Below are 12500 nucleotides of genomic sequence, written 5' to 3' on the forward strand. Positions count from 1 at the left end.
CCTTTGCAATGGACCAGGCTGGTTGGTAGGAACACATGTGACACCGTTTCATTAAAAGGTCCTCATTCCTCGGGAATTGTGAAATCTGGCAATCGAGCCAAACAAGTCTTGTGAAAAAATGTGTTTTCCGGTTTTTGGCATAGGAAGACAAATGAAGCCATGAAGAACCCACTCGATATCATAACCAATAGTTTTACATTCACTAAACTGGGTCAATGACGGATAAGGTTTTCAGAAGTGCAAAAAGTTAAATGATGCATAACACATTTTCCATGAATAATATATTTTATATTTTGCACCCAAAGATGTGTAAATAGGACTAGCATAGATTGTCATCATTCGGTACAACCACATTTTTTTTCAACAGATTTCTGGTTGTCTAATGCCTGGTTTTCTCAAAACGGTCATTTGGAGGATATCAACATTCAAATATCCATGACTTCTTCAACTTGTTTCAGATTTCAATGTATGACACATCATTTTAAAGCTTACAATCTACCCTTTCATAATCTGGAAAAAACAGAAAACATATTTTGCCCTACTTGCAGACTTTTTAACCAGACCCTGTCACATATGAATGCAACCCTAACCCTTTAGTGAGGTTGTTTTATACTTTTTTTAAAAGAAAGGTTTTTGAATGAGATTTGCCTGTGGCTGAGTGACGTGTTAGGTTAAACTGTGCTGTAAGTGCACAGTAATGGAGTTTCAATGGAAGAAAAATGGACCGTTCCTTAAAGTGATACCACCCACAAACATTTACAATAAGCATCTGGCACCAAGCCTGCTCTTTACTGCCTCCGTGGTTGGCCAGTGTGAAGCTGTGAGTAATTCGCTCTAGGCTCTCTCCGTCGACCACTCTGTTACCATCGGTTACCTCTCTGCCTCGCTGATACTTCTCTGGTTGTCATGTAGTCGGTTGCTGTTGCATGTTGCTGAGGTAAAATATCCTGATGGCTGTTACAGCGTCCTCTAACACTGTACGTGCCTGCCACGGGGAGATACATTTATATTCCACTCACTGCACCGAAATACAACATATTATCTCGGAATAGTTAGGATGCTTGTTTTCTGTCTGCCTCTTCCTCTCAGCGCACACTTTCACTTCCCCCCGTTCTCTCCTTCTCTCAGCGACTGAAGTAATTGCATGTGAAGGCAATTAACGTTTGTCACTTTCAAGGTGTTTCATCATCAGATGTACTGTCTGTGTGTGTGTGCGTGCGCGCATGCGTGTGTATGTGAGTGCATCCATCTGTATCAGACAACTCTCTTTTAAGTGATGAAAAACTCGAGATATCCATTGGTGCTGTTCTCTCTGTGCCTTGGACTGGACTGGGTTTGAACCCTAGGAGATGGACGGGCTTTGAGAGATGGAGACATCTCGTTGCTGGCTATATCCTGTCTATTGCAGCAGCCCGCGGATGAACATGTGGATGGGGGTGTGATAGGCAGGGACCTACCCTGAGGCTACTGGCTACTTCCCACTGGACCACCGCAGGGCACTTCTCTCTCTCTCCATCCTTCTCGCCATCCTTCTCTCTCTCACGGTCTCTCAGTCTCTCTCAGTCTCTCTCTGTCTTTCTTCTTGACCCCTTCCTCTCTCTCCTGTCTAATGAGCTAGGTAAGGCTGACCCAGGGTAAGCTGACACAGCTTCTCTTGGCCTGTAAGTGTGTGCTAATGAGGAGAGGAGAGCTGTTCCGGGGTCAGTTTGTGTCACAGTCGCGACTAGTCACTCCACCCAGGTGCCTGAGGTGTCTTCACTTCTGCTGTGTTGCCAGTTAATGGTCCCATTCAACCTTTTAATGACCTCTGTCGCGCTAAGTAGACCAGACCCAGACCGGACTAAACACAGCCCTTCACAAATTAGGTGTGAGGTGTGATGGTGCGTTTGCAGTTTCTATATAAATCTTTAACTCTCTTTTAAAACACTTGTTTTTGTCACATTTGCCTCTTTCTGGGGTTTTTCAAACCACACAACAGCCACCGGTAACAGCGAACAGTGTGAATTAGACTATAATAAAAGAACAACTCATGTATTCTTCGTACGAGTTCTTCCCATGGCTCCGTAGGTAATAATCTTGCCATTTTAATGAGTGTTGGTTGGTGGCGTTCCTCAGAGATAGCAAGGAGTCGACGTTGACTTGTGTTGGAACTCCCGGAGCACATAGGCTGAATCCGGGATGGTGATGGGGAAATAAATTCCACATGTAAATATTCTCTCCTGTGGCTGCGGAGCAAGCTGCTTGTGCTGTTCTCATTCGTTCTCACCTGCTCGGCTTTTTGCAGCCCGGGATTGACTTGTCAAAATGGAGCTGTCAGCCCAGCCTCGTCTGCCTGCTGAAGAACGTCACAACGCACTCTCATTAACACACAGGCTGGCAGCTCAGCTCAAACAAAGGTAGAAATACACAAACACGCACGCGCACGCGCATGCACACGCACACGCACACACACACACACACACACACACACACACACACACACACACACACACACACACACACATACACACACTCACACACACACACACACACACACACACACACACACACACACACACACAGAGAGGCACACTCCCACACACACACATATGTATGCATGAACACTCTCTCTAGCTCACGCTCTCTCTCAAGATCTCTCTGATCTTGAACTGAGGAACACCCACTCCCGTCATCCCACTTAAACAACATCACCATTGAAATGTCTATTTAAGGTACATGGTCTGAAATAGACTAGTTCTGATAGAACATACTACTGTTAAGCCTTTTACAAGTGCAACAAGATTCTCATACTAAATCGAATTTCCTTGAGGCACAGCATAGACTTCATTTGACACATAGACAGGTCTAGGTTGTAGTTTCTCAACAGTTTCTGTGCCATTTGTTATGCTTGTTGTAAAGAAAAAGTCTATAATATATTCAAATGACATTAAAGATAATACGGTTATCATGCATCTCTAATATAAACCCCCCCCAAAAATACATTTGTGTCTTTCTTTTGCTTGTGCGTTGTAATGGAATTCTAACTATACAGTCCACAGTTTCTGTGCCAGGGAGTGGTAAGATAGAGCCTAGCTCCTTTAGAATCCCGTAGGCCTATATTCAAACTATTGTTCGAAAACTGAAGGCATCTGTGTCAATGAAACTTCTGTTGGACCCGTCAGAAAGTACCAGTGCAGTTCCTCTAACCCTGAGATGAGGGTTGACAGTTGCCAGCCAGCCTATTCATCCGTTTGAGTGTTTTGTTGGTGTCTCAAACTGTTTCTGAAGTTGAAGGCTGAGTAAGAGACATCTTCTCCATCACTGTCACTTTACTGTGGTGGTGAGGAATGGAGAACATGATTGATGGGCTGTTTTTGGCCGCCATTTATAATTGTTGATGGCAATGTGAATCTGAATTAGAATTCGACTGGGGTTTTTTCCTGAAAGCATTAAGGAAGATTTGTTTTCTGCTTCATGCTCATCATTTGCAAATTGCATATTAATGCCTCATTATGGTTTTAATTATGGTAAATTTATTCAGACAGAATGTCAAATGAGTCCTTCTCCCTATTGCCTGTGCCTGTCTAAACTTGATAAGTTGTATTTTGTACGCTATCTTAACACACGCTATCAATTACATTCCAAAATAGAATCGTGTGTATGTAAATAGCAGTAGTCTAATGTAAATTGTAATTCATCATGTTGTATCTGAGAATAAGTCGCTATCAAGATTTGGAAGGCATTTTGGAAGGTGTTTAAGATTCAGAGAGTTGGGGGAGGCTTTGAGAAAAGCCTGCCACTGTTAGAAACTATTACCCATATCAAAATGCAAATAGATGGGAGTCTTTATTCAATAGATTATACTTTTTAATTGGTTGGTGCTGCACTGGAGGTTCTAGAATGGTTGGTGCTGCCTTAGAGGTTCTAGGTGTGGTTAGTCCTACCTTAGAGGTTCTAGAATGGTTGGTGCTATCTTAGAGGTTCTAGGTGTGGTTAGTCCTACCTTAGAGGTTCTAGATGTGGTTAATGCTACCTTAGAGGTTCTAGGTGTGGTTAATGCTACCTTAGAGGTTCTAGATGTGGTTAATGCTATCTTAGAGGTTCTAGGTGTGGTTAGTCCTACATTAGACGTTCTAGATGTGGTTAATGCTACCTTAGAGGTTCTAGGTGTGGTTAATGCTACCTTAGAGGTTCTAGGTGTGGTTAGTCCTACCTTAGAGGTTCTAGATGTGGTTAATGCTGCCCTGGTTCGTGAATAAGGGAACTGAAACATTCTTTCTCTCTGTTCTTTCTTCTCTCCCTCTCTGGGAATAAGGCCACCTTCTATTTTTATGATCGTATACTGGGGAGATACTGCCTCATGGGACTCTCTCTTTCTAGCTAGCCCTCTTTCTTTTACCCTCTGTCTCCCTGAAATCCCCCATTCTCTCTCTCTCTCTCTCTCTCTCTCTCTCTCTCTCTCTCTCTCTCTCTCTCACACACACACACACACACACACATATTTTAATATTAGCATTTTTTACATTTAGCAGACGATTTTATTCAAAGCGACTTACAACACACACACACACACATTGCCCAGTATTGTGTGTGTCTGTGTGTGTGTGTGTGTGTGTGTGTGTGTGTGCGTGTGTGTGTGTGTGTGTGTGTGTGTGCGTGCGTGCGTGTGTGTGTCTGTGTGTGTGTGTGTGTGTGTTGTCGCTTTGAATAAAAGCATCTGCTAAATGTCAAAAATGCAAATGTAAAAATGTGTGTTTGTGTGTGTGCTTGTGTACATTCATATATGCATAAAATAGAGAGAGACACTGGGAGGCAGAGTAACACATTACCAATACAGATAAGGGGAAAGAAAACCAAAAATGAAAACAGAAAATTGCAAAAATTGCCTTCATTGTGGGTCTGGCCATAAGACTTCATCCACATCACATGCAATGTTGTCTTGAGCGAGGCAGCGTGGAAAGTATCGCCTGGAGTGCATGACCAGGCATGACCCCTGATCGATCAAGCCTCCTCAAGCCTCCTCCTCAAGCCTCCTCCATTGCCTGTAGAAGTGCTATTCACTAATGAACCAATTGCGGACCAAAGCAGCCCTGTGGAAACTAACATTGTCCCAGATTAGAACATCCCTGGGCTGTTCTGGCCCCTGGTCATTAGGAGCTAGTCTGTTGTGGAGGGTGTCCAGAAATGTGATGATGCATGCAATGTTGTATGGGCCTAGGATTGCATGATGGTGAAGGACGCCGTTCTGACTAATAGCCGCACACAGTGTTATGTTGCCACCACGTTGTCCCGGGACATTGATGATGGCGCGGTGTCCGGTGATATTTCTGCCACGGCCAACCTTGTTTTTGCAAGGTTGAAACCTGCATGTTCCACATACAGTATACATGGATTTCGCGAAAAGAGACAAAAACAAAACAATGTAGCACAGTACGAAAAAACTGGGGTCAGTCAGTATGATGTAGCACCATACACTTCTACACTTCCAGATCAAGTATTACCAATGATTGGATAGTATCGCTGACCTGCACATAATTCATATCTCAGTTGTTTTACACGGTCTGAGTTTCCTTCGAAAGGGACTCTGTACAGCGGCTTCATCCTAGTTCTCTTGTGTTTCAGGAGACGAGACAGTGCAGAGAAACTCTCTCTGTTGACGTTCTGGAATATGGTGTCATCTGCCATTATGTGATCCTCCCAGTTCTCACAATCTGATGCATTTATTTGCAATGACCGTATTTACAATGTGGCTCTCCTGCTCTGGGGTGAACAGTCCACCTCTTCCACCAGATATTGGTTTTCTTGCAGGTCTGTAAAAACATTTGAATGGTTCTAGTGATGGATCCTTCTCATTATGAAAGTACAGTACTTATTACTGTACCAGTAAGACTACAGCACTTAGTTACTTAGCGGTTCTCATTTGAAATATCTGGATGATACAGTATAGAGATGATACATGTAACAGTATAGACTGAGGATGATACATGTAACAGCTATCGCACCCCAGGCCACCTCGGTGACTTCCTAGGCGAGATGGATGGCCTTCTCAGCTCCTTCCCTGATGATGGCACTCGCTTGTACTACTAGGTGACTTCAATTTCCAATCTGAGAAGCTTCTCTCATCTGGAATACTTGACCTCCTCCTCTCCTTTGGCCTTACCCTGCCCCCCTCTCCTCCAACTCATAAGGCAGGCAATCAGCTCGACCTTGTCTTCACCAGATCTTCCCACACTTCCAACCTTACTGTTACCCCTCTTCCAGTTTCTGATCACCACTTTATATCCTTCTCCCTTCCCCTCAAAACCTCCTCTTCCCTCTCAGCCTCTAACCACTTAAGACCCTCTCGTTGTAACCTACGTACCCTGTCCCCCATCACCCTCTCTTCTTCTGTCCTATCCTCCCTACCCTCTGTTGAATCCTTCTCCCTTCTATCCACTGATGCGGCATCCTCAACCCTCCTGTCCGCTCTCACCTCATCCTTCGACACCCTCTGTCCACTAACCTTGAAGCCAGCTCGATCCTCTCCTCGAGCTCCCAGGCTCTCTGAAACGCTACATGCTTGTAGACTAGAGCTCAGAGCAGCTGAGAGGAAATGGAGAAAAACTGGCCTTTCTGACGACCTTAACCTCTATCACTCTCTCCTTTCCAACTACGCCTCCTCGGCATCAGCTGCTAAAGCATCCTACTCTCATTCCAAAATACATTCTTCTGCCTCTAATCCTAGAAAACTGTTCTCCACTTTCTCTTCACTCCTTAATCCACCTCCTCCCCCTCCTCCTTCCTCCCTGTCCGCAGATGACTTTGTCACCTACTTTGAAAAAAAGGTGACGACATCAGCAGCCCCTTTTCCCCCCCACCTCTCCCTCCTCCTACTAACAATGCTAACACCCCTTCCAACCTCTCTCCTCGACACTCGGTCTCCGGATTGTCATCTTTTTCCCCCCTCTCCCCCGATGAGATTCTCACACTTATCACATCAAAGCGGGCAACCACATGCCCTCTTGATCCCATCCCCTCCCCCCTTCTCCAATCCATTTCCGCCGATATCCTTCCTTACCTTACCACCCTAATTAACTCCTCCCTATCCACAGGATCTGTCCCAGCGGCCTTCAAAATAGCCAGAGTAAAGCCTCTCCTCAAGAAACCTACCCTTGACCCATCATCTGTCCACAATTACAGACCTGTATCCCTTCTCTCCTTCCCTTCCAAAACCCTTGAACGCGCGGCATCTAAACAACTTCCGGAGATGATACATGTAACAGTATAGAGATGATACCTGTAACAGTATAGAGATGATACCTGTAACAGTATAGAGATGACACCTGTAACAGTAAAGAGATGATACATGTAACAGTAAAGAGATGACACCTGTAACAGTAAAGAGATGATACATGTAACAGTAAAGAGATGACACCTGTAACAGTATAGAGATGATACATGTAACAGTATAGAGGAGGATACCTGTAACAGTATAGAGATGATACATGTAACAGTATAGAGATGATACCTGTAACAGTATAGAGATGATACATGTAACAGTATAGAGATGACACATGTAACAGTAGAGAGATGATACATGTAACAGTATAGAGATGACACATGTAACAGTATAGAGATGATACATGTAACAGTATAGAGATGACACATGTAACAGTAGAGAGATGATACATGTAACAGTATAGAGCTGACACATGTAACAGTATAGAGGAGGATACCTGTTACGCCACGGTAGTTAGGGGGCTCAAGGACACGACACCGGAGGCAGAATACAGTGTTAGCCCCGTAGGGTATTTATTTACAGTGTAGGGGGGGTGGAAAAACAGAGATGATGAGTCCGGGGGATTTCAGCCTGGCGGGCTGGGGGTAGCGGCTGGCGTGGGCTGTAGAGGAACAGAGAAACAGGGTAAGTCTCTACGGTAGGCCAGTACAAAAGGTATGTGCACATCCAAAAGAGCACAAGGGGATTTGTATATGGGAAAAATACACATCACAAAAATAGTAACAAGAGCAAAGTACACGACTGGTAATAGAGGATACTTGCCAGGCCATTCTTAGGGAAGAACTGACGGCGAGTGAATGGAAGTCCAGGGTAGATGTAGCCAGAGGGTTGATTGGGAGTGGAGACAGGTGTGCTGGTCTGGCTGTGGCTGGATAACCATCCAATTAGCGGGAATAAGCTTCACCTGCGGCGGAGAGCACGCTGTGCTCGAGCTGTGGGGGCGGGGGAGGGTGTGTGTGAAAAGGCCCAGCCGTAACCGATACCTGTAACAGTATAGAGATGATACCTGTAACAGTATAGAGATGATACCTGTAACAGTATAGAGGATGATACATGTAACAGTATAGAGGATGATACATGTAACAGTACAGCGGCTCAGATGTGGTTGAACCCGTTGCCCCCCCTCCCTAATGCTCATCCCATGGTCGACAACATGGTCGACCACAGTCGCTCTGATTTCATCAGTTATTGTGAAGAGTCCTCTTCCTCTTCACCTCGTCCTCCTTGTCCTTCTCATCCTCCTCTTCCTCGTCCTCCTCTAGTTCTCACCCCTCTTACTCTGTCCAATATTGGCCTCCATTGTCGTCCAAACCAAAGGTTTCCTGTGGCCTACGCATTTATAGTGCTCAAGCTCTGAATTGTAAGTAAGAAACTCATTGACTTTTTTTGCAAAAAAGTCTGTTATAAAATTCCAAACTGCTGAGTGCAAAGCAGACAAAGGACATTCAGTGTGGCACTCTTGGTCAATGGCTACAAGCGTTAATGGTTTCAAAGATCTTCAAGAATGCTTCAAGAATCACTGTAAGTGTTTAAGCATTCAGAAAAACCTGAAAGAGAGGCTGAGAGGGCATGTTGTCCTGACGTGTGAGAGGCAGCATGTTTGGTTTGTTTGGGGTTTCACATTCAGACTGTTTGACAGTGATGTGGTAAACACTGTTTGTCATCACAACTCCTCTTTGTCTCTCTTTCTCTCTCTCTCTCTCTCTCTCTCTCTCTCTCTCTCCCCCTCTCTCTCCCACACACACACACTCCCACGCACGCGCGCACACACACACACACACACACACACACACACCTCTATACTGTTACATGTATCATCCTGTATACTGTTACAGGTATCATCCAGACATTTCGAAATGAGAGTGTGTGTGTGTGTGTGTGTGTGTGTGTGTGTGTGTGTGTAAAAGAGAGAGAGAGAGAGAGAGAGAGAGAGAGAGAGAGAGAGAGAGAGAGAGAGAGAGAGAAGGAGATTCTGGGAGACAGGCTAGTGTCTAGCCTGGCGTCTGAGGGCTGAGAGACAGCATGTTTGGTTTGTTTGGGGTTTAGATTTAAGCCTTTTTGACAGTCTGATGCCGTAAACATGGTTTGTCCTCACAACCTCTTTTACTCTCTCTCTCTCTCTCTTTCACAAAAATACAGACACAAATGCACGCGTGCACACATGCACACAGACACACACACACAAAAACCCAAATCACTCCAAGGCTGCAGCACTGCAGGCTAACACACACTTGTGGCGCCCAGACGACCTGGTTCTGATCCCGGTTGGTCACGCTGATCGTTCTGTACACGAGCAGTCTATCATTTAGCCATGACGCTGCAGCCACGCAGTGTGGATTGATGTATCTCTACAGAATCAATAGTGAAACCCCTGTGAGTCGCAGGTAGAGAAGGAGAGAGCTAATTAGACATCTATGCAGGTCAAGGCCGTGGTAGTGACTTTCCATTAGCTTAGCTGGAGTTTTTTACAGCGCCAATCGAAGCATTGAGCCAAGCTGCAGCTGACTGGGGGAGAGAGAGCTCAGTTTGGTTTGGTCTGGTTCGCTACACTCTGGCTGGGGCCCGATTTTCGATCGATCCAGCTCCTCTTGGAAGGGTTTGTTTGTTCTCTCTCTCTCTCTTTCATGGATATGAAAGGAAAGATCTGGTTGAAGGAATACGGTAGAAAAAGGTATTCTTTCCAGGGATAAGAGCAGAGTGAATGTCTTGCGATGAGCCGATGACGGATGGATAGATGATTCACTTACTTAGACGAATGTATTTGTTGTAAGCCGCTTTGGATAAAAGCGTCTTGCTCGATGCCCAAAAAATGGAAATGGAATGAATCCAGTTGGTGTATCTGCATGGAGAGTTCTGCACATGCTCAGTACGTCCAACAGGGCCGACTCTACCCTCCACGCCTGACTCATTCCTTCCTTTTTACCCCGAGAGGGAGAGGTCAGGTCCAACAGTTCTCATTTACAACCATGAGCCAGGCTGGGGAGGATTACAGAGATAGCTATTAACCTCTAATTGGTCCAGTAGAGCAGGGCAGCCCTCCCTCCTCCTCTTCCCTTCCTCACCTGCTCTCCTTCCTTCCTTCCCTCCTTCTGGCCATTCCCTTCCCTACTCACTTTTTTTCCCCTCTGCCACTCCCGTTCTGCCTCCCTCTCTCTCCTCTTTCTCCATCTCTTTTACTCTCTCTCCTTAATTTCCTCGCCTCCCTCCCTCCCGCCTCCCTCTCTCCCCTCTTCCTCCATCTATCTCCTCGTCTCTCCCCAATCTCCCTCCTTCTCTCTCTCTGGCCCATTCCCCCTCCTCCATCTCCCCCCTTTTCTTTCTACTCCCTCATCCATTCATTCTCTCTCCTCTTCCACCATCTCTTCTACTCTCTCTCCTTAATTTCCTCCCCTCCCTCTCTCCAGCCCCACATTTGCATATCTGTATTAACAGTAAGAGAGTCATTACTCTAACAGTGGCTGTTATTACCTATGTGGCAGCCCAGCCATCCCCTGAGTGAATATTAACCTGGGAAAAATTCAATCAACTCTGCTAAGACGTCACACACACACGCGCACACACACACGGACGCACACACGCACACACACACACACACACGCACACACACTCACACACACACCCACACACAAACACACAAACACACACACACACATACACACTGTATACACACACACACACACAATTATCTCAGGTACACATACCCACACAGACAGACTAACACACATTCATATAAGTTTACACATACACACACAATCAGGTAATGTGATTCTCAGGAGATATACAATTCTGATATTCTATCATTTCCTGATAACACGTCTGGTAGCAGTTTGTAGTAACTGTTAGAATGTCATTATTCATCCTGACACTAGTCTCTGTACTCACTAGAGCAGTCAGGATGAATATGGCATTCTAACAGTTATATATACCAAAGATGTTTATCATATTGCATTCACCTGCTGCAAACACAGTGATAACAATGCTGAGATTTTACCTCGCTCACATGGAAATGCTACGCTATGCGTGTGTGTGTGTATGGTAATTGTTGGGCTGAATATTCAGTGTTAATTGTGGACGTTTTGGCACATGTTGATGGCTTAGCTTCATAGACAATGCTTAAGCCTAATCGTAGACTAAAAAGCATCTTCAATGAAGATTTCACATTGAAAGTGTGATTTAGTCCAGGAATAGGCTTAAGCCATGTCTGTGAATGCAACCCATTTTATTGCAGTGCTGAGAAGTGCAGTGTCTAGTTGTTTAGAAGTTGTTGAAATGCTGTTGGAATGGATAGTTTCACTACAGCCAACAGTAGTCTCTGAGTGGCTTGTGTATTATGCTGATGTATGGGGGTTTGTGCTCACAGCAGAGCCAACCTGATTGAACACCTGTTTGAATCTGGCATTTTCAAACGCCTTTCATGACTAGCGGAAGATGGTGGATTTGATTGTGTACTGGTTAGCTGTAAATGAATGTGTCCAAATCTCTTTGTGCTTGCAGGTCCCTCTCTGGTGAGTGTTGTGAAGAAGGACTGGGCCTCTCAGAACAGTATCGCCCTCTCCTGGATGGAGGTGGAACAGCTACCAGCGCCGGCCCCCATCCTGGACTATGAGATCAAATATTATGAGAAGGTAGTGTGCTGTTATGCTGTACGTGTCCACTGTCCACACCACACTCAGGGGGCCCTAGAGCAGAACAGAACAGAGTAGAGAAACCATGGTTGTCCACAGAAAGTGGATGTGGGCTGTTGTGACCTGTTGTGGTGTCTCCCTCTCTCCAGGAGCAGGAACAGTTGAGTTACTCCTCCACGAGGACCAAGTCTCCTAACGTGGTGGTCACGGGTCTCAAGCCCTCCACGTGCTATGTCTTCCACGTGCGCGCTCGCACCTCCACGGGCTTCACCGCTTACAGCCCCAAGTTTGAGTTCTTCACAGGCGATGAAGGTAAGGCCCAAGAGGGTGTGTGTATGTGTGTACGTGTGTGTGTGTGTGTGAGTGTGTGAGAGATAGAGAAAGAGAGGGTGTGTGTGTGTGTGTGTGTGTGTATGTGTGTATGTGTGTGTGTGAGTGTGTGTGAGAAAGAGAGAGAGAGAGATAAAGAAAGACAGGGTGTGTGTGTGTGTGTTTGCGTGTGTGTGTGTGTGCGTGTGTGTGTGTGAGAGAGAGAGAGATAGAGAAAGACAGGGTGTGTGTGTGTGTGTGTGTGTGTGTGTGTGTGTGTGTGTGTGTGTGAGAGAGAGAGAGAGAGA

The 12500-nt window shown here is 45.5% G+C and overlaps 1 protein-coding gene across 1 annotated transcript in view; it reads left to right on the forward strand.

Moving 5' to 3' along the window:
* The window catches only part of epha6 (eph receptor A6), a gene marked incomplete at both ends in the record, with an annotated part of 62818 nt that overhangs the window by 40954 nt on the left and 9364 nt on the right, over positions 1–12500 (forward strand). Inside the window, 2 exon segments of the mRNA XM_080548879.1 lie at positions 11753–11883; positions 12033–12195. Of these exon segments, the coding sequence (XP_080405005.1) occupies positions 11753–11883; positions 12033–12195 (294 nt within the window).

The sequence above is a fragment of the Nansenia antarctica genome (assembly GCF_963989245.1).
Source record: "Nansenia antarctica genome assembly, chromosome: 1".
In the NCBI taxonomy this organism is placed as follows: Eukaryota; Metazoa; Chordata; class Actinopteri; order Argentiniformes; family Microstomatidae; genus Nansenia; species Nansenia antarctica.